This window comes from Fukomys damarensis, unplaced genomic scaffold, assembly GCF_012274545.1.
Source record: "Fukomys damarensis isolate Sample0158 unplaced genomic scaffold, DMR_v1.0_HiC HiC_scaffold_2, whole genome shotgun sequence".
NCBI lineage: Eukaryota > Metazoa > Chordata > Mammalia > Rodentia > Bathyergidae > Fukomys > Fukomys damarensis.
This window is the reverse complement of record NW_022900914.1, coordinates 50,427,765-50,454,251: the sequence shown is the minus strand read 5'-3', so window position 1 is coordinate 50,454,251 and position 26,487 is coordinate 50,427,765. Positions and strand designations below refer to the sequence as shown.

Below are 26,487 nucleotides of genomic sequence, written 5' to 3'. Positions count from 1 at the left end.
GGTTAGTTTTCACAAGTTAAAGGGATCATTTCAGCCATATTACTTTTAAAATACAGATCTCTAGAATATATTCCCATTTTGCCAGTACTAGATAACTTTGCTTTTAATTTTTTCTTTGTATTAAAGGAAAGTTAATTCATCATAGAAAATTTGGCAAATACTGAAAAGTAGAGAAAAGAAAAATCTTAAACAATTGAACAACTCTGTTATCATTGTTAATATTTGGTGGGCCTATATCACAGGTATTAATTTTCAAGAATTAGCATCAAATTATAGACACTGTTGTCCTGTCACTTTCAAACATCTATTATAAGGTGTTTCCCATATCATTAAAGTAATATTGCAAATATAATGACTGCACATTCCATTATACAGATATTCCATGAGTTATCTAACTCCAAGCTTCTACTGTCAAACACCCAATTTCTTTTCATTATTTGATATATAAAGCTGCAGAGAACTTCTGAAACAAAAATTCCTATGCATGTTTATGATTTTTGTCTTTAGGAAAAACACCTAGAAGAAAAATCACTGGATCAAAGAGATAAGTATTGTTTTAAGGCCTTTAATACCTAATGTAAAATTGTCCTCTAGAGCATTTATATCAATTTACTCCTGTACTAACAAGGATTTGATGCCAAAGCCCTAGAGATAGACTGTTCATCTGCCTGAGGTCCCAAATTTACATTTGTTATTCAGTAACATGGGAGGCAATAGATGAACTGAGGCTTGAGAATCTTGTTTTCCAGCCATCAATCTCTTTGTATCAGGAGACCAAATACAAAGAGACAAGAGTAACAATCAAATGTTTACTGCATAAATTGCACTTACACAGTTTTCTTTCATCTTTTCAGTCTCTGTGTTCATTACTATATCAAATTTTATTTGTTTGGATTTTCCTTCTTGCAGTTTAATTAGAAGGCTTGTTTCTTTACATATCTAATTATATATTAAATCAGAATCATCTTCTGCATAAATTTTTAAAGTTTTATTGATCTCAGAGAGGAATAATAATTATTGGGTTAAATTTTAATTCTAAAAGAAATGTAATTGAACCAATTTATTTAATATCCTCTTTTTGTAGAGCTAACAGCATATGAAAATGTTGATTAAGCTTAAATTCTTGCTGTTAAATGTGATATGTGCAAAACAGAGACACTTGTGTGCGTGTGTGTGGCCATCACACTGAAGCCATCAAACCTTAGAAAGAAGAGTGAAAAACAGTCATGATGGACATATTTATTAATTTTTATCTACTCTATATACCTTAATTAGAATATTATTTTAGAGAAAAATGTCTATTTTTATTTTATTCTTCCTTTCTATTTGCTTTGTAAAGAAACACACAGACTTTCATATTTTGCATCTTCTTCAGCCTCCATACATGCTCTTCTTTTTTAAAAATGCCAAGATAAATACAGTAAAATACTATCAGGCCCTACCCATGCTGATAATAATTTTCAGCTGAGGGTCTCACAACACTCACAGCCCAGTTAAGTGCTCCAGATAACCGTTATTACCTGAGAGACTGAATCTGCATAACAAGACAATTTTCATTCTCTATGCAGTTCCTTCCCCTACCCTGCAGTAATTTGTGTCACCAGGAACCCAGGCAGAAGCCCCAGGCCTCCATTGCTTTCTCTCTCTCTCTCTCTCTCCCTCCCTCTCTCTCCTCTCCCCCTCAGCTTTACTCCTTCTCTCCATCCCGCCCCCTTCCAAATATAGCTCGTGTTCTTGCAACTGTCATCTAAATTGCAACTCTCAAGCAAAAATCTTTTTAAAGTGTGGCCAATTTCTTTCTCTAAAACTAACTCAGAAAACCTCTATAGCAACTCCCTAAAGACAGGCTCCCTTTTAGAAACAGTCTTTGCACATAGGAACTCTTCAGACAGACCCCAGCCTCTGTCAAATACTATCCCTCTGTCCCTAGTCCAGCTGAGCAGACACATTGCTGTCATCACTCACTCTAGTTTGCAGGGGTCTCACAGCTCAGAATATGAACAGTATATGGGACAAGGGCTGCATGAAAACAGCTGGAGTAGAATAAACACTGCTTGCTCCCAGGAAACAGAAGAGGAATAACATTCACCTAAAGTTATAGCCACAAAACACCTGTTGTGAAAGTCAGAGATTGTGACTATAAGTAAAGCAAGTAGGACAGTACCTAGCACACAGTAAGACTATTTAAGAGCCTGCAGCCCTCCTCTTCCTCCTCTGCTTTTTACTATTGTTAATTTTTATTGTTTCTTTGTATTAGTAAAGAACATTATTTGATGATTTCTATTCTGTTTCTGTCTTCTCGCCTCATATTGTCTTCCTAAAGTCAAGTATTTTCATACAACCCTACCCAGTTTAATACATTTGCACTGATCAACCACCCCAGGCAAACTGCTATGTGTAGGAGTGTAGGAAATGAATGGTTGAACAATATGGTTTCTGCCCTCTAGGAAATACAACTTAATTTGAAAGAGACATAATACATGGCAGACAGCTTGCCTTATGAAGGAATGGCTAAGGAAGGAAGCCAGTGACTAAAGGTAACCCATCAGCACTGTGGAGAAAGGTAGAGAATGCTTCCAAACTGTGGTTTCAGGGGACTGGGCTTTATTCTTCCCTTCCCTGCCCTACCTTTTCCCTGAAATTCTAATAGATTTTTCTCCTCAAAATGACTTCAGAATTTAAAGGCAGCCAGATGTGAGCGAGCTGAGAGCTCTGTTGGAGGACTGGGCTGAGAACACAGGACAGGGCTGGGATTTATCTGGAAGGCTGAGTACTGCTGGGAGATCAGTGTAGGGGCCCAAAGGGAGACCTAAAGCAGGGAAGTGTAAGTAGAACATGGACTTGGAGATCTGAAAATGGGAATAGCCATCTACCCTGTGATAGTAAACCAGAGAGGTTTCCTGATGCCTATGTGCAGCAGAAAGGATGAGTTGGGTCTCTCTATTCCTGGAGTGGAAAAACAGAAGCCTTCCTGGAGATATCATAGTAGGGATCTGATAATCTGTTTGGTACAGGTCTGAGGGCAGAGGAAAAGGCAGACCCTAATCCCAACCTCCTCACTTCTTTCCGACCCTTGCTATGGTTTGAATACAATTTGTCCTCTCTGAAATTCACATGAAAATTTAATTCTTGGGCCAGGGATTTAGCTCAGTGGCACTGAACCTGTCTTACAAGTGCAAGGTTCTGAGTTCTATCCCTGGTAACAAAAAAAAATTTAATTCCCACTATGAAATATTAAAAAGTGTGACCAGGTAGAACCTTTAAAAGGTGATTAGGAGTCTACTTCTATGGATGAACTAATGTATCCATGGAATTCATGGGTTATCTCAAGAGTTGTTCTGCTATAAAAATCAATTTGTCTACATTTCATATGAGTTAACTGTCCCTTGCTTCCTGGTGTCCTGCCATTAGAGAAAGCCATCACCAGTTATACATGACTCTCAACTTTTGACAAGAACTATGAGCCAAAAGAACTCTTTTTTTAAAAATCTGCACTATGGTTTCATTAGCAATAGAAAACAAATAAAAATAGCACTCAGACTACAAGTCCTGAGCCCTGGTGACCTAATAGAGAAAACGAAAATCTTATCTTAGTGATTGTGAATAATGTAAGAATGAACAAAGTAGTACAGATGTTTCTTCTACATATTGATTTCATTTCTTTTGGATATATACCTAGTTGTGGGAATACAGAACACATAGTTCTATATTAAATTTTGAGAATCTGCCATATTATTTTCCATAAGGGCTTCAAATTTACATTCTCACCACTAGAATGTGAAGTTTCCCTCTTATTCACAATTGCCAAGACATAGAATCAACCTACATGTCCAGGAACTAATTAATAAATAAACCCCCAAAATATATGCACACAATAGGATATTATTCAGTATATAAAAAGAAAGACCTATTATGTACATCAACATGAATAAAACTGCTGGATATTATGTTGATTAGAGTAATATAGGCACATAAAAATAAATACTGCATGATCTCATTTATAGGTAAATATAAAAAAGTCAAACTCATAAAAGTAGAAGATAGAATTGTAGTTACCAGGTCCTGGGGTGGGATGGGGTGGGAATTGGTCAAGAGGTATAAAGTTTATGCATATAGGTATAGCAAGGTCTGTATATCTATTGTTCAACATGGTGCCTATAGTTAACAATAATGTTCTGCATACTTGAAAATTTTTTCAAACATAGATTTTAAATGTTCTCACCATAAATAGATGATAAATATGTGACACTATAGGTATATTAATTAACTTGATTTACTTGTTTCACAATGTATAAATGCATGTTGTACTATACAAATACACATAATTTAAAAAGAAAACAAAATGAAGAAAAAGAAAGAAAATAGCAGCCTAAGCAATAGCACCTAGTAGTCAAGAAAAATGAAGCTAGACAACCAGAAAGTGGCTGAAAAAGTTAGAGAAACATATAAATATATCATAGCAATAACTGCCCTTAAAGTGATCAAATGCATAAGAATATGATATTCAGAAACAAAACAAAATATATAACTGAAATAGTCAGGAGCTATATTGTTGAGGCCAAATATCTGCCACATAAACTTAAATAAGGAGAGATTTATTTGGCTTATGGTTTTAGAGGTGTCAGTCTGTAGCCAGCTGGATCAAAAGCAGAAACATCATGGTGGAAGGGCCTTGCAAAGAAAAGCTATCCCACCCATGGCACACAGCAAGTGCAGAGAGAAGTGAAGAATTGGGGATAAGAACACACATGTACAGGTCCTGATATGGAATATATCTAAAATGTTTCCCCAAAGTTTCTTGTATTTGGAAGTGGGGCCTGGTTGGAAGAGTGGATCGCTAGGGATGTCACCTAGAAGGGCATATTTACATCCGTGTCTCCTCCTTTTCTCTCTGCTTCTTTGCTGCCATGGATTGAGCAACTTTCCTTTGCCGTGCGTTTCCACCATGCCATTTTCCACCTTGGAGTCAACCAACCACAGACTAAATCCCCTGAAAACTATGAGCCAGAAGTATCCCCCACCTAGTTTTAAGGATGAGACATTTTGTCTTGGTGATAGAGAGGTGACTAAGACCTGTCTCCAGTGACCATGCCTCTTCCCACCAGACTCCAACTCCAACAGCACCTATGAACTCATCTTCTACTGATGAGCATAGAGCTCACCTTGACCTAATCGACTTCCAAAAGCCCCACCTCTGAACACATGAGACTTTGGGGGTACATTCTAGATCTAAATCATAATATTCTATTGCTGGCCCCAAAAAGGTTTATGTCCATGTCATTGTTTTAAATGTATTTAGTTCAATTCTAAGAGTCAACAAAGTCTTAACAGTTTCAGTACTGCTCAAAAGTCTAAGATCAAAGTTTCCTCGAGACTTAATATAAACTATTAAATTATAAGCCCTAGGGTAAAAATAAAAAAGAAAGTTAAATATTTTCAATAAATAATGAGCATTCCTATTCTAAAAGGGAAGCATAGAAGGATAGGGAGGAATTGGACCAAAGCAAGACCAAAACCAGCCAGACAAATATTACATTTTGTAGCTACATGTCTTTTACCTAGGGCAAGTTGTACAGACATGTGAACTCCAGGGAGCTTGGGCAGCCACAGTCCTATGGCATTGCCAGTTGCCACATGGCCTCTTGGGGGGACTGCATTGTATGCCTACAACTTTCCTCAGCAGATGTTCCACATTCTTGACATCTTCAACTTCCGGGGGTCTCCATTGAAGCTCCAGCTTCACTCTCACAACTTTAAGCATTTAAGGGACTGTACCCCTGTTACACATTTCTGCCTGGCCTCTCAAGTCTTCTAACATATGTGGCTTTTGAATGCCTGGAAATGCTTCCATAGGCTGCCTGAATGAGCAAGGTGCCCAGGAACTCTCTTCTCAAAGCAAAGTATATCAAAGAAGTTTAACCTTTTACAACCTTGAGCCTGTGAAGGGTTGGGTCTGGCCATTTCTTGAGATGCCCCCAAGGCATCTTTTTTATTGTCCCAATATAAAATACTCTGGTTTGTTTTTAATGCTACTCTTTTCCAAATCCATGCTCTCATTGGCCCCGAATTTAGATATGCTTCCTTTCTGGCCAAGCTACAAAATTTTCACATCTCTTCTACTCTATCTATTGCTTCTATTCTCCCTATGGATCTGGCTAAAGCTAGTAGCAGTAGCCTGAATGTTGTGCTGCTTTGAAATTTCCCCCACCACATTCATTAGTCCACTGCCTTTGAATTCAGTCTCACTCCAAAATAGCCAATTAGGGAAGGGGATACATACAGAAGCTTGGAGATGAGACACTGGATCATAAAGAAATTCTGAAACAAGACAGCCCAGATGTGCAACATTAACCTGAAAGATAAATTCTCTAGATCAAATCAAATATCTGGATATTGAAAATGGAACCAGGCTGCCACTGGTGTGCATTCCTCCGACCCCTTTTACACCAGGAGCACACCATCATGGAAGCAATAGTAACAGCCTGAGAGAAAAGATAGCTGTGTAGTGGTCAGACTCCCAAGACAGGCTCCCTGCATATTCTCCCCACCCCCACCTGGAAGAGGAAACCCAGCACGGGAGTTAACTATAGTTAGAGCCCCTTAGAAGCCATGGAATGCAGCCAGAAAGAGACAGCCAACAGTACAAAAACAAGCAATCACTGCTCTTTATCTTCTCAAATACCAGGGAACACTATTTCCCTGTAGCATCCTGCCCACTGCTCATCACTCAGCCTGAAAATATAAAACCCCTGGCCTAATTAGAGAAAGGCTAAGCACTGTAAACTGTGAGCTGTGTAGAACTTGCTGGGAGTGGGCCACAGAACACATACCTGAAGACATGAGGGAGGAGGAAAATATTCAGCAGAGCATGACCAGGGTAGGTGCACTACTATTGTTTCCAAAAAACCTGCAAAGATCTGAGACACAGCATGAAATCCTGCCCACCATGCACCATCCCACACAAGCAAAGAAGGCCTTCAGCCAAGCCTTGGAGCTGTGCCATGTGACACGGGTTGGAAAGCAGAGATCTTAAGACGGGCACCAGGGAAGGATAAAGATCTGAGGACAAGGGAACAGAAAGCAACACCGGAGTCAGGGCGATTCTGGTAATATACTAGGCCAAAAGCCCCTGAAGGAAGAGCACAGGGACAACTTGGAGTTTGAACCACATGGTCAACTATAGTCATAGCTACAATCTCACTTCTCTAGTACTGATATTCTGTATTAGTCAGCTTTATTGTTACAAAGACCAAATCCCTGACCTCACAACTTAAAGGAAAAAGGGGTTTATTTGGCTTACAGTTTCAGAGGTTTTAGTCCATAGTTGGCTGGCTCAAAGGCAGAAGAAACATCATGGTGAAAGAAAAGAAGAGAAAAGCTGCTCAACTCATAGCATCCAGGAAGCAGAGAAAAAAGGGAGAAGAAGGATCAAGAACAAACCCTTCCAGTTCACATCCCCAGTGACCTACATCTTTTGACCAGACCCCATCTCCCATTCAACTATGAACTGAGTGCATTAATGCACTCATGATATAGTACCCTTTGATCCAATCACCTTTCAAAAGCCCCACCTGTGAACATGTAAGACATGGAGGGAACATTTTATATCAGAACTATAACAACAACTTAATTTAAAGAGCCAATAAAGAAATATTTCTCAGTGCAAAGCAGAATATAAAGGAAATGCTAAGGAAAGTTATAGAACTGTTTTTAAATAAAAATTTTAACTACAACGCATGGTGAAGAAAAGATTTGACAACACAACTGTCCACAGAAGGTTATAATGGGAAAAAAAAGTTTCACAAACACTTCTTACCTTTACTCTCCTGCACTGACATTTTCTGTTCTGTACTATTTCACTTTGTAAAATGCTACTCACCACCAAGGGGTCAGGAATAGTTTTTAAAATGGATCCAGGACACTGAGTAGGGTGGCAATAAAAGTTATAAAAGGAGAGAACAGAACTGATCGAAAAGAGTTTAAAAAAATACCAGGAGAAATTTTATTTAAAATGTAAAAAGGATTCACCTATTCCCATGCTGGATTTAAAATAAAACATTCACATAGTTCCAAAACTTCCTTGACAATAAGGCTGATCCAAAGTACTTGTTAAAAACGCAGATTACTCAGCACCAACCTAAAACTACAAAATCAGAATTTTCCAGGGATTATAACATATTCCTTTACCTGGCACCTCAAGAGACTTTTTATCATCTGAGAAATTTAGAAAACTGAAACTTTAATGTGCATACAAATCACTAGAGTCTTGTTATATGGAAATTCTAGCTGAGTAGCTCTCAGTTTTTATCTCTCATCTAAGAATTTGCATTTCCAACTCATTCCTGGTGATGTCAATGCTGTTGATTCAAGGATCAAGACTAAAATTATTTCTGGCTATTGTTAAAGATATTTCCCAATTCAATTTTTGATGTGTAGTACTAATATAAAAGCCTGATCAATTAAGGAAAAAATAGACATAAACCAACCTCATTTAGGAAAATAGATGTGAACATTGTTAATAAAATAGCAAGCTGAATGCAGCAATATAATGAATGGCATGTTTTCTGATCAAGCAGAATGTATGCTAAGATTGCAGTGGTGGGTTGATATTTGGATCAGTATCAAAAAGTCTACCCACTTAATCTATTGTGTCAGTAAGTCACAATACTATCTTATCAATAGATCCTGAAAAGAACATTTAAAAATAAATGACAAGACATTTCTACTAACACTACAGGGTAAAAAGACAGAGTTGAACACTATTTAAAAGTAAATGATTGTTCAGCAAATTTAACATCTAATATTATCTTAAATGGTAAAAACTAAGACTATCTTCAGTTTAAAACCATGCAGAAATATCACCTATTATTATTATCATTTATTTGTCCAGGAAGGAAATTCAAAAAAGACAAGTATTAATCATGTGACTGAAAACTAAGGAGAATCAAATTTTAAAATTCTAGAATGAATAAATATTTAGTAACATTGCTAGGGCACAAACACACATATTCGCACATGTACACACATACACAGAAGTCAACAGCTTTTCTTTAATCTAGCATTAAGAAGGAAAACTTACATTTCCAATATAAACAAAACTTTAAAATACAATGAAATAAATGTAATAAAAGGGTTAGACCTATTTTAACCAAAAGTGTAAAACTTTTGAAAGACAGAAAACAAGATCTGAATTAATAGAAAGGCATATAATGTAATTGAACAAAAACCTTAATATCAAAAATGTCGATTTTGTCAAAATTAACAAATAAATTCCAAGTAGCTGTGACTGGATTACTAATTGGAATACTAGTGCACCTTGTTTGGTTTTACAATTTGAATTTAAAATACTTGAGTTTAAACATGATGATATCATGAAATAAATAAAAGCATGAAGTGAGTTAAATTTACCTTGCCAGATAAACAGAATTTTTACTCCTGTATTAGTCAGGATGATCAATCACATGGTGAATAATGAATTAATCCCAAATCCTGGTGCATTAACACAGCTAAAGTTCATTTCTTGCTCATGCTACACTTCCATAATGATTTGGCGGAAGACTGTGTTACACAGTCTTTGGGAAGTGAAGGTGACAGAGACCTGTGATCTTGTAGCTACTTCATCTAGAACATATGGAATTGGCAGGGAAGAGAGAACACATGGAGAAGTCTGTCTGTGTCTTGTCTTTCTCACTTGCCCAACTGTCCCTCTCCATTTTTATACTTCAAACTAGAAGAGAAAGATATCATCTCCACTATTGGCCTGACCTGGTCATAGGGCTCTGCCTAATTGGAGATGAGGAGGGGTTTAGGCAAATTAGGGGATCGTATGAAATACCTGGCATTGCTATCAGAGTAGACAAGTGTAAGAGTAGGAAGACTGGAGATTATAAATATTAAATTTAAGTATAATGGTACCTAGGTTCACAAACTTAATTCTTTCCACAATTCTGGTCACAGGAGTGAATCTAACATGGAACAAATTCTTTGACCAGAGCATAGTACCACTGAGTAGATGTGAGGAAATGAGTAATCTAATTGTTAGCGAAACACAGAGTATTATAACCTTTTCAAAATGCAATCTGGAAATGTTAAAGCATAAATAAAAACATGCAGCATATATACATATCTGCTATAAGTGTGAATATTATACTGTTACTGTTGTTTATAATATGAATAGTATTGATATTACAAATTATCCAGTGATTCCACTTGGAATCTCTTCCATGGGAAGAATGCCTAGGGTTATACCTCAAAGACAGATCACTGCCTAACATGCATGAGGCCCTGGGTTTTATTTCTGATACCACAACTAGGAACTAGGAAGGGAAGGGAAAAGAGGGGAGGGGAACGGTGGAGGCAAGAGGGTAAGGGAAGGAGGGAAGAGAAAGGAAATGAAGAAGGAAGAAAAGGCAGGAAGAAAAAGAGTATGAAGACAGATAAAAAATGTTTATAGTAGCAATGTCTAGTGGCAAAACTGAAGACAGTGAATTCTCTGGGATATAAAGATGAATTACAGTACATCTATACAATGATGATGATGATGATACAGTCATTGAAAAGAATGAATTAAACCTATACCTTTTAACTCAGAGGCATTTGAACAAAGTGAAAACTGAGAAAAACAAAATGTAGACAAGAGTTAAAGTCATATTTGCATTTACAGACACGGGTATTATGTGTGTTTGTATGCTGTCCAGATAGAGATAACCTGGACCAATGAGCAAGTATTTATGCTCCTTTGTCAACAAGATTTACTTTGAGATGGGTGGCCTTGTGTTGCGCATCAAGGAGGAAATTCGGGGAAAGGGAGCCAAAGGGGAAAAAAATAAGGAAAAATATCTGCCCTTGAAAGAAGATAGCATGTGTAGGATAGTATCTATGCATTTGTGCAGTTATCCCTATGTGGGAAAGAAAGGCACTACTTTCAGAAAGGGCGATGCTAAAGGAAGTTCCTACTCACAGCCTAGATGTGAATCAGGCACCTCTGCTACTCTAGGGCTGAGGCCTTCTGTCTAACTCTCAACTCGTCCTGAGTACACTTTGTCCTAAGGCCTGAGTACCTCTGGTGTACCAGAAACCTAAAACAGGAAGGAGAGCACCCAAGCCGGCCTTACCGAGGCATCAGGACACAGAGTGGAGCCTTGAAAGTGAGAGCGACGGCTGTAGTACTGGAGGGTTTCTTGAGTGACCTGGACTGTCTTTGTGGTAGGCGCGCTGAGTGATACGGTTTGACTTACAAAACCTTTGCCTGGCGTGTTCTCCTCCCTCGAACCTGTCTTTTCCGTCCCAACTCATCCTTGGGCTTCTTCATGGAGAAGAAGGAAGGAATATGAAGAAGGAAAAACTAGAGGGAGTGCCTTCCAGCCTCGCTGCCCTCCTATTTAGGTGGGAGGCTTTCTGCTTCTCTCACCCAGCGCCCAGCACTTTTCTCGACCTATACCACTGCCTGTAGTTCGCCTTCAGCTCTCTCCCTCCTCCTTCCCCTCTCCTTTTCCTCTCCCCTCATCCCTTCATCCTTCTATTTGTGAACCTCTGTGAGCTCCAAGAAATATCCCTAAGTTAAAGGTGGAGGCTGTCCCTCCACAAAAGAGAATAGGCGATGCCGCCTCTCTAAATCAGGGCGCGCGGAGCTCACAGCAGCACCGAGCTTTCTCCGCAGGGCTTACAGACCTCCGGGATGCCTGGGAGGCCTGAGCACTGCGTGGCGTGGCTCCTATGGTCGCTGAAATCTGCCTCCAACAAAACCAGACTGAACCAGCAGATTCTCAGCCCCGGTGAGGGGATCCGACTTCAGTGTGGCATGAAGAGTCAATTTAGAGAGCTGCGTGTGAGATACTCAGCGCAACAGCCAGGCTCGTGGGTAAACCGAGCTCTCTCGGGAGGGTGCGGGCGAGAGCCAACCCCCGCTGACGCGCAGGTGGGTGCTACCCACCCAGGTCGCGTAGTTCCGAGCGCCTGCCGCGGAGGGAGGGGTCAGTGCCGGGAGGCACAAGGGCCTTCGGAAGACTCCAGTGGTTCGATTCCCGAGTCTCGGCAGTCCCTCTGGAACACGTTCTCATCCCATCGGCTTCTCCAAAACGGGTCGCGCTAACTGGCCAGCCTCTCCCCACTTCCTTCCAGGGACCGGCCCTAGCTTGGCCTTTTGAATATTCTTTGAACTGAGAACGGAAGCCTCAAGTCCATCAGGGTGGAGAGGCGCGGGAGTGGGGAGAGAGGGCTGACTTGAGTCCAGTCCCTCTGCAAACCTGGAACACGGTAGGAGTGAAGCGCTCCACGAAGTCACCTCCGGCAAGTCCCCGGTCCCTAGGCAAGCGAGGCGCCGAGGAGGAGGCCGCCAGGTTCCCACGCAGCGAGCGCGAAACCGCAGTTCGTTGGCCGAGAGCCCAGACCCGAGTGTCTGGCTTGTGCGTGGCTCCTTCTCACACCCGGCTTCTCAGGGAGCCCAGCCTGGTCCTCAGAGCCTGCAGCCAGACTCCTCTGGAGGCTCAGATGGAGGGTTCAGCTAAGCCTTCTCCTAGGGCAGGGGTCCGGATCACCAGGGTAGCTGGGGAAGGTGCTCCCAGGGGAATGAGTCGGCCAAGAAAGCGAGCTAAGTTTGGGGGGGTGTGGGGTCCTGAACACGACCTGAAGAAAGTTGTTTTGCGGACACTTGAAATCGATAGTTGTAGCTCCTCTCTTCTCACAGCAGCCCAGAACAAGCCAGCGTTGCTGGAGTGCGGCCGGGAGCGCAGCGCTGGCACCTCGCCTTCATGTTTGCCCTACTCCCACGGACACTGGCAGGCGCTTCTGCAGAGCTGTCCCAGAGCTCCAGGCTACCTCCCTGGAAGTTGACCGTCCTCGACTCCAGCACTTTCCTAAATCCACACACACACACACACACACACACACACACACCCGTCCTGGTGCAACTGTGGTTTTAGCTATGGGCCCCATCTGGCTCCGTTACTCCCAGGCCACCTACTGCCCCCTTGCGGAGTGCTAGAGTGTCCAGCTTGAAGACGCCCACAGCAGGTAGCAAGCACCAAAAGGCGTGGTGGCTGCGGCGGTGAAGCGAGACAGTTGCCAACAGCTGGCGCAGCTGCTGCGCAAGAGGACTGGCGAGTACGCAGCCCAGGTACTGCCCCTTCCCGGTGACGTCTCTGCAGCGGGTTATAAAAGCCTCGTGCGCATCCTGCAGAGATTGTGCTAACTCTCGAGCCGAGCAGGACCCAAGCCAAGAGGCGCCTGCGAGGCTGCAGCCGGCGCGGTGGCAAGGGCTTCTGCGAAAGCGAAGGAAAAAATCTCCAGCCCCAGATCCCGGCCAACGAATCAGAACTTTCAAAGGTAGCGCTGTGACGGGCTCTCCTTGCCCGCCTAAGTCCTCATGCAGCACAGGACTTTGCCTTTCCCGCCGCAAGAAGGAGATCTAGCGGTTGTAAACAGAAGCAGGTACAGAAAGGCGGGTTCTCTTGCTTTCTAGAAGAGGGGGCCGGTGGAACTACTTTCCACCTTTCAGTTTAACGCAGAGGACACGCAGTCTCCAGATTCTGAACTCAAATACTTTCTGAAACTGAAAAGTGGAGGAATTCAGAGCCACGAAGGTCGGGCAGACAGAGCATCTAGAAGTATTTATCCTCTGAGCGCCAAGTCAGCTTGCAAGGAGAGTTCTACCCAGAAAGAAACTTCTTCCTTCCTGTCTGGCTTAAGCAGGATCCTAAGCCTCAGGTGCCTGCCACAAGAGGCTGCAAAGCAGGTGGTGGGTGCAGAAAGGAGAGCTTTGCCACAAACCTGCGAAATGGATAACGTCCTCCCTGTGGACTCAGACCTCTTCCCAAACATCTCCACCAACACCTCAGAACCCAACCAGTTCGTGCAGCCAGCCTGGCAAATTGTCCTTTGGGCAGCTGCCTATACGATCATTGTGGTGACCTCTGTGGTGGGAAACGTGGTGGTGATGTGGATCATCTTGGCTCACAAGAGAATGAGGACAGTGACCAACTATTTTCTGGTGAACCTGGCCTTCGCGGAGGCCTCCATGGCTGCATTCAATACAGTGGTGAACTTCACCTATGCTGTCCACAACGAGTGGTACTACGGCCTGTTCTACTGCAAGTTCCACAACTTCTTCCCCATTGCAGCGGTCTTTGCCAGTATCTACTCCATGACAGCAGTGGCCTTTGATAGGTGAGCTTGCCCTTTCTGGAAATGAAAAGTGTCCATAGAGGATCATGGCATTGCTATGGAGGTTTGGGGCTGCATAATGCATAGTACAAGGGGGAGATGGTCACACAATAGCCTGGGGCTTTCACTGACTGCCAGCTGGTCTCCAACTCCATGGGAACCCCGATCTTACCTGTTTCATTTTCTCTCTCTCTCTCTCTCTCTCTCTCTCTCTCTCTCTCTCTCTCTCTCTCTCTCTCGTCATCCATCACCGGTCTCCCTTTCAGCACACAATCCCATTTTCTTAATTTAACTTTCTTTGTCATTCATTCATTTTCCTGACCCTATCCTTTCAAGTCCTGTTTTGCTCTTTTCCAAATATTCCTTCTCTCCTTTCCCTTAAAGCCTAAAAGTGAGACCCAGGTCTTAACTAAGGGACTAGCCCCTGTCTTGGTCTTTGTAAAGTCCTCCAGGCCTGCTACTCTTTTGGGCAGCTTTGTGTTTTAAGTGCACATAGTCAAAATTCCTAATTTTTCATTTCTTCCTAAAGATTTATGGACTTTAAGTTCTTTCAACTCTCCAATATTATTTAAATGCAAACAGCATTTTGATAGTTCATAAAATACTCCATATTCTAATTTACATCCTCTGTGTTGCAAGGGATTCACCTTAAAGAACTCCGCAGACAGGCACCCAAGAAGCTTACCCAGGATATCTTTTAAATTTCTATTGCTGTGGAGGGTCAATGATTTTAGCCTGTCTGTCCACAAAGAAATGTTCTTGGCAAAAACAACTGAGAGCTTGTTTCCTACAACCGACAAGTTAGGGTTTCAGAAGATGATTGGATGTGCAAAGGTTAGTATTTTAAACACAGAGGCTGGAGACCTGGAATGAGTGAATCTTCAGGTGGCAGGATGAAAAACTGCACAGCTTTAATGGTGTTGACTTTTTATGGATTTGCTAGATCTCTGATGGTGTGCGTCTATACATACAGGCATTAAATGTTTACCTGGGGTGTGGGGGTATGTTTAAAATACCTGCCACTGTGATTTAAAAGGGATTCTTCTAATGTCTTACTGGGGTAAATAAATGTGAGAAACCTAAAGAAAGAGCTAGGAGACAACTTCAAAAAATTTTCCAAACTACACTGTTTTACATAAAGATTGTTTCTGACTCTCAGTTTATTTAAAGTCCTTTTCAGCTTCTGCAGTCAATGAATATTTGAAAATCGGGGAAATCTATATGTTCACCCTTTGAAATGGTGTTTAAATGCTGATTGTGGGTTCCGTATTCATATCCCTTTATGAATCTCTTATGTGCTTGATATGGTGAATCAAATTATGTTTTAAGTGTAGAAAGTAAATAATTTCTCAAAGTGGTAGTGAATTATTTTGTAAATTTTTCTTTTATGCTGCCATGGTATTCAGATACTTGATATGGTGAAAGTAAAGTAACCCTGCAAATCTTTCTGCATTCACTTACTCCTTTTACAGCAGCCTCCATAAACTTAAAAAGGAAAAAAAAATCTGTAGCATCAGGTATAACCAAATATCAGTGCAGTGAAATGTGATGCCACCCTAGCCTTACAAATGTATTTTTAATGATCCCTAAATTAGGGGTAAGTTGCTGGTTTTTACTGTGTTGGGGCCTTGCCTGAGCTCTGGGGAGTCCATACCAGTCCATGTGAGTTAAAGCATTCAGGAGCTGATAAGCACCAGCAGCAGCTCCCTTCCTTTGGCTGACACCGGGAGCATGTTCCACAGCCCCGCTCTTTCCCCTGGAACTTAGATTAGGGCTAGAATTAGGGTGAGGATCGTCCCAGGGCATGGGCACAGAGCCAGATTTTGGCTCCCTGGTTGATTTTCTCTAGGTAGACCTTGGCAGGACCCTGAGCATCTGTAACCCTTGCTCCGTGAAGATCAGGGGGTCTCTGATGTGAGAGCTGCAGGAAATGACAGCAATAAGAAATGTTCCGAGGTTTGTAGTGTGCATATATGGGCCAGAGAGATTAGCAGTGATATGCTAATGTTAGAGCGCAAGTTAGAGTTAGGATTGAGGTTTCAAATGTCTCTGTGTGCCTCTCAAGTACTCCACATTTCCTTGCTTAGACCCTGAGCACATCACGCAGTCATCCCCTCAGGCTGCTGATGAGTGTGTCTCCCATGTGCACAGTCATCCATCCTCCCAAGAATGTTGGAGAAAGAAAGGGACCTTAAGCTCTCTCCACATAAATTATCTTTCCTCTCTCTGACATAGAAATACAGACCTAGAGTAAATGCTAAATTATTTTTATATGATCTTTGAATTTTTGATGGACAACTTTTGAATCAAGTCTTTAAAAATATATGGCTTTCCTGGTTTTAAAATTAAATATTACTCATTTCAAAAGATTTGGGAAATATGAAGAACATAGACACAAAAACTCATGTCAGCCATTGTCTCATCATCCAAAAATGACACCTGTTAGCATTTGAATTTCTGTTTTATGAATATTATACTACATAATTAAGGTCAGATTTCATATAATTTGCAGCTTATTTTTTATTGATAAGAATGGAAAATATGATAAATTTACCCACATTATTAAAAAGTTTTCAGAAACATAATCTAAATGATTCCGTATTACCCCACTAATTGAATATCCCATTACTTCTTTAACCACTCCCTTACTCTTGGGTATTTAGGAGATTCCTAAATTTTTTTGCTGTCATATTAGAATGAATGCTCTATTGGACATTTCTATGTATTGATTTTGTTTTGCTTTCTTCTCTATTTACTTCCTTATAATACATTCCCAGATGTAGAAATACTGAATCAAATGAAATAATGTTTTTTAAAAAGATTTCTCCTCACTTTAAAGAATTATACAATCCGAGAAGAGCAGAGAATACGTGTGCTGTGTTTTGTCCATTTTAGTGTCCTTCGCACAAGCAGAGTGTTTGACATCTAATGGTCACCTACATGTTTCTCACAAGTGTGAATGAATAGACAGTATGTATCCTTAGAAGGGCATTTGGAAAATACATAAAATTATAAGAAAATAAAAAAGCACCTTAAAATCCCAGGTAACCACTTAAAAATCTGGAGGACTGGTTTAGAATTAGTTTTCTATCTGTGCTGCTTAAGCCACATACAGTAATTCACATCTTTAAAAATAAAATTTGGATTGTAATAAAAAGTTTCAATAGCTAATTTTAGAGGCCTTTTTTTGTTTGACTCTGGGAGGTTTCTTTTTAGACTGCTGCTATTGCTGTTGCAGCTGTTGTTGTTTACTATAGCATAGGTATTTTCCATGTCATAACTATTTAAAATAGAATATTTAATGGGCATATAGTGTTATGTGCTTATGGTCACTTAACCATCTGTCTACTATTATAGGTAACTTTTTAAATTTTCATTATTACCAATAACTTTTATCTTGAACATAAATCTTTGGACTACATTTTTTTTTATTAGAATAAACTCTTTGAAATAGAATTGTTGGGTCAAATTATGTTGCTACAATTTGCCAAGTTTCCTTCCAGAGCCAAAATGAATGAAGAGAAAAAAATGTAACTGCAGAATACAGTACTAATCTAAATATATTCTGCAGTTCTTTCATAAATAAGAAAGGGAGCCAGGAGGTGGGGCTGTTCTTCATAAAGAATATTTACAATTTGAAGTCAGTGGTTACCTTAGGATTTAAAAAGTTTCAGAGATTCTACTTAACGCCACGAAGCACCAAGAATTTTTCCTTTTGAACCATTATACTTTCTCACACTTAAAATTTGAAATTCTTTTCTACTGTAAAACCAAAAGTGAGGCATGATGTTTCATGAAATTCAAAGACCATAAGAGGTAATATCTTTGGTTTACAGGGGCTTGTGGTAGCTAATGAGCTGTTGTATTGTGGATTAGAATCTAAAGAGGGAGTAGGTAGACCCTAAGGCCCACATGGCATAAAGGGGCAATAGGAAACCTGACCTGGACCTCAAACATAGCAACAAGGGGCTCAGGAAAGCAGTGGCCTGGTGTCATAGCTACTGTACCTGGCAGAAGCAGGTATAATTTCAGTGAGATGAAAGGTGAAGTTTGCTCACTACTCAGATTGGTTCTAGATATTTTGTATTGGATTAAAGAAAAACATACAAAGGGGATGGTGTCTGGGAAATATGAAGTACAGTTGGGACCAAAAATATCATTGCCAGAGAGAAGTAGCTGAAGGAAAAACAGAAAATGTGCTCTCTGAGAGAGTAAGAGAGCCTGGAACAAAGATATGCACATTAATGAAATCTCTGCCTACATATCTCTGGCAACAACCTCACAGCTTTTCAAGTCTCTACTAGTAACCTTGCTAGTTAGGCCTGGGTGCCATTTTCTACCTAAAGGTGGTCCTCAAGTCCCTACCCGACCCAGAAGCAAGACTCTGATTCCAAGATCTTTGCATTAATTTAGCTGAGCCCAGAAATTCCTGTGATGCTGAGAATGGCCATTCACTATAAGCTCATCCACCATGATTGGAACTTCAAATGTCAGTGTTTGATTGGATCAAAAACTTTAGTTTGTTACCTGTCGGATGGACATTTAGAGTTTAGGGCCATCCCTTGAAAAGTTTAATAGCCACCACCTCTCTGGAGCTGTCTTGGCAAACCTGACCTCTCCTCTCCCAACTACTGGGTGTCCCCAGTGTCTTGAATGGTCAAGACTGTTTAAAATCAAAAACAAAACAAAAATCTAGCAAGAATATATGTTACTTGACAGAAGAAAGCAATTTTTTAACTCTAAAAGCACATAGTAGGAAAAAAAAACTTTCTTACTGTTATTGTTGAATCTGGACAGTTATAGAATGAGGACCATGAAGGTGTGAGAAACACTCACTGTTAAATTTAGAAAAGGTATTCAGTGTATTGAGGGATGCTGCCACCAAGGTAAGGTGATCTTTTTTTTCCTGCCTTGAGACTTTGCCTCTTCCCCGGAAGAGTTTATGCTACATATTATGCAAATAAGACTGGTTTGAGGTAACTACAACATAAGGTGCTATGTGAAATTTGTTGTTGTTTGTGATAGTGGGGGTTGAACCTAGGACCTCACACATGCTAGGCAAGTAATCTAGCACTGTGCTACATCCAACTCAGGTTGTATCAATTTCTCTCTATAAGAGAGAAAGGAAGGAGACTATGCTCAGTAGTGATGAACGTTCAAAGAAGACAGAAAAAATGTGGCAACTGAATTGGGCCTTGAAGATTAGATATGATTTTTAGAGAGGATGAGTTTCTTTCTTTTTTAAAGTGACATTAGTTAGAAGAAACTGTGTGAAAAACAAACTTGCAAAGGGAGGAGAATGAAAGATTGATCGAACTGAATGAATTCACATATTCATCAAGGGATGAACAGACGCTTTGGTGAGAAGATGAGTACAATTCATGTTAGATTTAATGTGAAAATGCAATGATTTGTTTTTGGAAATGCCTAACAAGCAACTTGAGAGGTGTGTTTAGAGAATGACAAATCAGGGGTCAAAACATAAATTTGGGAGTTTTCTGAATACAGATATTATTAGAATTTGGAAAGTAGAGAAGAGCTCTTCCACCTATATCCACATTTCCTTAGGAGACGCTTGAGTTCTACTAGGCACTAGGAGGGAAAATAAGGAGCAATAAATAGAGAGACAGTGAGAAATCAAGATATGTGAAGAGACAAAGGTTAAGTGAGTTGCTTTGTGATTGATTATGTTTATCAGTGTTAGTGAATCCAAGAGCAATAAGAACATTGGATTTGGCAATGCAAAACATCGGTGACTGGGAAGAAACACCATTGGCAGAATATGATCAAAGGGGGTAGCAATGAGATGAATGGCTTATTCTCATCCATCTATCTATCTAACCACTAGTTTTGGGTTGTTTGTTTGTTTTGTTTTTTGAGAAAGGGCCTCACTAGATTGCTAAGTTGCCCATTCTGGGCTTGCACTTGAAATCCTCCTGCCTCAGCCTCCCCAAGTGTTAGGATTACAGTCATATGCTATCTTTCACAGCCATCAAAACATTTCTAGTCACCTACATTGTTCCAGATACGGAGGTAGTAAGACACCACCCATGTGCTCTCAGGTTCTGAGGAGTGACAAAGACATACTCACCATACAACCCAGTGCAATCAATGCCATGCTAAGGGAGTTCAGAAATAAAGCAAAGAACCACACTTGGAAATATGAAAAGGATTTACTGGTAAAAGAACGAGGAGGAAGAGGAAAGGGCACAATGAGATAAAAGGAATTTGATGAAAAAGGAAGAAAATGAGGAAAAGAGGAAGAGCAAAATACACAGCTAAAAAACATGTAGAGTTTTGTTTTTCTAATTAACTTCAATAGCAGTGCAATGGAAATGTTCATAATGATTTATTAATATTTGTCTCATAGAAACTAGAAGGGAGATTTCACGTTAGTAAAATTGATAATGATGCCTTGTACTTGTGTGCTCTCCAAGGCATTGTCTCATCTAATCCTCATGATGCCAATGGAGGTTCTTTTTCTACTTTGAAGGACTATTAGAAACAATTTATTTTTAGTATTTTCTCCCAGCTCTCCACCCTCTCTCAGCTTGGAGACTCATGCGATCTTCTTTTATGTGCTTTATGTACCTGTCTACATACTCCTGCTCAGGGTGGCTTTTGATGTTATCATATCTACTGAAAGCTGTCACTGGAAGCAGAAGCCATAGAAGAGTTCTACTGTAGCAGAAAGGACATTAGACACTTGACAATCCTCTCTCCAGATACAAATTCCACCCCACAACCTTCCAGACAGACCCACTGTAAGAGTTTCAAACTCTGCCTAAACATTTTACTCAGTTTGGCTCAATTGCTAATTCGATTAAGCATTATATCATAATTTTTTTCTTTTTAAAAATCCTTCCTTTATTGAATTGCAATCTGCCTCTCTGGCTTGGGCTGCTCCCACTAGTACAATGGCTCTTCTATGTGGTAGCCTTTCTAGTACAGGCCTTCTGAAACTTCCCTGTCCCTAGTTAGCTGTCCCTGGTTCTTCCTTCTCACCACACATTAGTCACTACTATTTGTTCCCAGTTGTTAATGGTTCTCTTAAAAGGATGAAACCACAATGAATCATTACCCTACTGCCATTGCCCTTTGCAGAACCACTGCTGTATAACAGACATCCTTCCTGGTGGCCTCGTTCTCTTCTTATGCTTAGCTTAGGAGCCACCTCCCCTAAGAAGTTGGCCTTGACCTGCAAGTCTAAATGAGGTATCCTTATATATCCCCACAGCCTCTGTCCAGTAGTGTTGTTACTCCCTATAATACATTATTCTCTACCATACCTTCCTGCTCACTGAACAGCAAATCCTATGAAAACAGGGAAGCTTTATCTGGTTTTATATTCATTCATAGCACCTACACAAATTCCTGGCCCAAGATAGGAATTCACTAAAATGTGTGCAGTGGGGGTAAACTGACGATGCCTCTGAAACAAAATCTGAAAATCAGACCCAATGCATGAGCCAGATCCTAAAGCACATATATGGTGTTATTATACGTTGAAACAAAAGAAAAATATGGCCAAATTTCTGCCCACCATACAGCCATCCTACCACATAGAATACTTTTGATTATGTGCCACCTGTTCTAAAATAACTACAAGTTCAAATTCATACTTGCCTCTTCCCTACTCCACTTGACTAGGATTTCTGACCCATACCCAGATGCCACTGATGCATATTGTGCCCCAGAAGAAGACCTCTAATTGGAGGAGGTGTTGATCATTTCTACTGTAACTACACTCTCTGGGAACACTGAGAATTTCTAGACATTTTATGGACCCTTCTCTGGCCCAGCCCAACTAATGTAAACCTCCTGGCTTTTTCCTCCAACTCCTTCCACTAACAAGAAGTGTATTCTACTTTATTTGTCCTTTTAGAGGCAAGACCAGCAGAAACTTACCCTCCACCCAGCCTTCCAAGTCTTATAACCACAGTAGTTGTCTGAATGTTTAGTCCACAGACAGGAAAATTTCAGCATAGAGTGATCTAAGAAAGCCACAGGCTGGGAGAAAGATTAAGCAGCTGGCTTAGATTGTCCCAGACCTTCTTATACCCCTGGAGAGGCAGCAGTTCCACCTCAGCTGGAAGGAAAACAAAAGACTGTGTGGAGAATGAATCCGGGGACCAGGACATGCTTTAGCTGTAGCCTTAAGGCCTGAACCTCAGCATGAATTTCAATGCAGTACATGAACTGTTCTAGGACATACGTCATTCCAATTTTAGAAGATGTGCTGCCAAAGCGAGCACTCTAGGACATATGTCTAAGCACCCCTAAGCCTCAGCCCTTGCTGCTCTTCTAATTTCCCCTCCTCCTCCTCCTGTTCTTCCTCTTCCTCTTGTCCTTCACTTCTTTTTTCCTCTTACTCCTTCACCTTCTCCTCTTCTTCCTTCTAAACCTTCTAATTCTTCATTTTGATAACTCTTTAATTTACTTTCCAATTCAGCCTCATTAATGTGTCTAATATTTGGGACTCTTTCAGGAGTATCTTCTCTGTCAGTGATATCATAGTGTCTTTTAATAATCTTATCTTTCGTTTTGAGATAGTAGAGTGATGTATTAGTCAACTTTCTGTCACTGAGACCAAATACCTGAGAAGAGAAATTCAAAGGAAGAAAGTCTTATTTTGGCTCATGGTTTCAGAGGTTTTGTTTGATCCATGCTAACTTGGCTTCACTGGTTCTGAGCCTGTGGCAAGACAAAAACATCATGACAGAAGATAAGGCAAAGGAAAGCTCCTTATCTAGAGGCAGCAAGGAAGCAGAGATAATAAGAGGACCAAAGAAGAAAGGACCAGAGACAAGATACTGCCCCTAATGTTACAACTCTATGACCCACTTTCTTCAATTAAAGTTCCACTTCTTAACTTTCAATTACCCCCAGTAATGCCATCAGGTTATTCACCTATCAATGAATTCACCCACTGATGAAGTTAGAGCCCTTATGACCCCATTGCTGTGGCCTAATTCCCTTCTGAAAGCCCATCTCTGAACACAGGGGATGTTGGGGAAACACTTTACATCCAAACCACAATAGTAGCCAGCAGGAAAGGGCACAGGTGGTGGGTTCCAGAAGTGGCTCTACCATGTGCTAACTGTAAAAACACAGGCAAGATAAATAACCAGGCTTCAACTTCCTCATCTGATAAAATGGGTATCATAAAACTTACCTTATAGAATTATTGCTGCAAAGAGAGAGGGAAAAGTGTGAAAAAAAACCTAATTTATTGTTCAATGCCCAGTAAGAGCTTAAGTAATAGTAATTGTCATGATGTAATAAACCCTAAAACACCACTGTATCCATTCCCATTCCTATCTCAGGCTCTGTCTAAATCCCTTCTACATCATGCACAGGTGAAATAATTTATATCTTTCCCTATTAAAATTACACTTTAAGACCCTTCTGAATGGTCATTAGATGTCTTGCTAATTGCTTTTCAGCATTCATACCATCTGTGGAAACATCACACACTCCACCAGAAGTCTATCATTTAGCTATTATATGCAGATCATGCTCCAGAAAAACCAAATGTTTTCTTCTCTTTCCATCCTCAAAATGCTCTTCAACTTCATGAATAAGAGAGAACTTATTCATGCAAAAAGCTGTATGATTTTTAAATGCTAGTCAACTTATTAAAGTTGTAGCATTTACTTAGACTTTGAGTACATCTTATAAACCATCAACATTTTCTCCTAAATCTAGCTTATGCTTATTAAAGCATTAAACATCCACTTTTTCTTGACCTTTGACTAAAGCTCAATTAGCTCTTAAATGTGAGATGAAGTTCTTCCTTCTAGTATTTCAGCACCATTTTCTAACCAAACTATCTTATCTGTTTTCAACTAGTCATAAATTTTTATAAACTTAACAAATCAAATAATCTTTAAAATGTAAACAATACTTACAAACTTGATTAAATTCTCTTAAACATTTCAAACAATAATCACAAAACAATTAATCACAAAAATACACCTGGTTTTCTTAAATCCCTAATAGGCCAACCTATAAACAGAAAAAATAAAATCCTTCTTAGGAATTATGTAGCTCTTGTAAATCTAATAAATCAAACCTTCTAAATTTAGCACATCAAATTATCTTAAAGAATTTAAACTTCCTAAGTATTAATCTTCTAAACTCAATGAACAAGTTTCTTGATGCACTTAATTATTGAAAAAAAATTAATTCTTGTAGGTCCTCCTAAACATTTCAATTAAAATTACAAATCTGAAGGGCTGGGGATTTAACTCAATGGTTCGGTGGCCTGCTTTGCAAGGGCAAGGACCAGAGTTCAATCCCCGGTACCAAAAAAATTACAAATCTGACAAGCCAAATTCTCTAATATATCATTCTCACTTTTAGCAAATTAACAGCAAATAAAGCAACATATACAGATCACAAAAATTGCGATTTTGCATACACACTACTTACACAGAGGCAACTTTTCTTCAATTGTCTACTTTTTAAAATGCCTTTCTAGGATTACAAAGTTATACAACAAGAGGTTACATATGATGATTCATTTTAATTGTCAACTTGACTGACTTGAAAGACACCTAGAAGATTAGCATAGCACACTTCTGAGTATTTGCCTGGCTCAAGGGAGCATGGCCTTGAGGACTATATCTGGTGCCTATCCCCTTCCTCTCAGCCTCTTCCCCTGCTCTTTGCTTCTTTTATGCTATGAGTGGAATAGTTTCCCTCCACCATGCCTTTCCACCATAATGTTCGTGCCTTATAGCCAGCCGGCCACAGATTGAAACCTATGCAACTATTAACCAAAATAAGCCTTTTCTCTTTCAAGTTGTTTTTGTTGGGTATTTGGCTGCAGCAGTGAAGAGCTGACCTACACATGAAAGAATCACCTCTGTAAAGAACAGCTGAACTTTTGGAATCAGGGCTGAGTCAGAGGTCTGAATGTGGGTGTCCCTCACAGGGATGTTGCCCAGAGCTGCAGCCCTGTGCCTGGACTCTCTCACAACAGTGTTGCCTGCACAGGGCCTGTGGGATCCACCCACACTTTTCCACTGGAGTAGAGTTTTGAAGTCCTTGCATCATGTGCCCTATACTTCCTTGGCTTCCTTCCAATTTTACCCTTTCCTACTTTTTATCTGAAGATTTTACATGTGATTAACGTAGATGTGATCACACAGAGCCTCACTCCACCCACAGTTTGCATTCAACTTCTTCCCAGCTCACTAAACCACATACATTCTGAACCCTGTCATATTTAACCTTACGGACCTTCATTTCAGAGTTGTTCTTTAACTTATATGTTAGTCAATTTTCTGTGACTAATAATTACAGACTGTGAGATCTTTTAAGGTTTATTTGGGCTCACAGTCTGGTGGTTGAAGTTGAAAGGCTGTATCTGGTGGTGGCCTTCTTCCTGGCATAGTCCTGAGTTCGATCCCTGGTACAGAAAAAAGAAGAAGAAACAGAAGGAAAAGGAGAAGGAGAGGAAGAGGAAGAGGAGGAAGAAGAAGAAAGGAAGAGAGAAAGAAAGAAAAAAATCTATCTTAGTTACTCTTATATCTGGGATAAAATACACAACACATGAAAATTAAAAAAGGAGAGGTTTTTTTGGCTCACAGTGTGTAGAGGTTTAAGTCCAGAACATCACATGGCCAGAGATAGGAAATGTGTGTGTCTGTGTGTCTCCTCTTGTCTCTCTCTCCTTCAATGTAAAAAGCCACTAGGACTGAAAACTGGGGACTCCACCCCATGACCTTATCTGATCTCAGCTGCTTCCCAAACACCCCACCTATACACTGTAGTCAGACTAAATTATTTCTCCCTTAATACTGTACAATGAGGATTTGATTTCAACATTTGAAGCCTTGAGGAACACTCAAATCATATCTGGACCATAGCAACATGGAAATAGTGACCCCCTGTACCCCCAAAAAAGAAATCAACACCTATTTTGACCTTCCAGTTTCTTTTCTGAGACTTTGAATTAAAGACAAGTATATGGCAGAATTTTCTGGGTATATCCTATACCTCCATAGAAATTATTAGAAATGGACTGGAGTATGTTGGTTTTGACAAAGCCAGGCCCTTGGCGTGTTTCAGGCCTGTGTTCCAGAGATGTGTATCTCTGACATTGATGGTTTGCCCACCAGCATCCTTTTCAGCCCATAGGTTTTGGAGGGAGGGTTTCCTTCCTGGAAACTGAAAGCCACAGAGTACTTTGAATCTTCCAAATAGATCATGAGATGTTCTTTCTTCATATAACTGAACTGCCCCTCTGAGCTGCTACAACTTCAGAAAACGAAAAAAAATCATCTAAAATTATACTCGGTTCTTTTTTTTTTTTTTTTT

General features: G+C 40.2%; 1 protein-coding gene across 1 annotated transcript in view; it reads left to right on the top strand.

The window, feature by feature from the left end:
* The first annotated feature begins 13,079 nt into the window (after positions 1–13,079).
* Tacr1 (tachykinin receptor 1) overlaps positions 13,080–26,487 on the top strand; it is a 165,373-nt gene continuing 151,965 nt past the window's right edge. Inside the window, exon 1 of the mRNA XM_010631601.2 lies at positions 13,080–14,163. Within this exon, the coding sequence (XP_010629903.1) occupies positions 13,775–14,163 (389 nt within the window). The 5' untranslated portion in view covers positions 13,080–13,774. The remainder of the gene's footprint in view (positions 14,164–26,487) is intronic.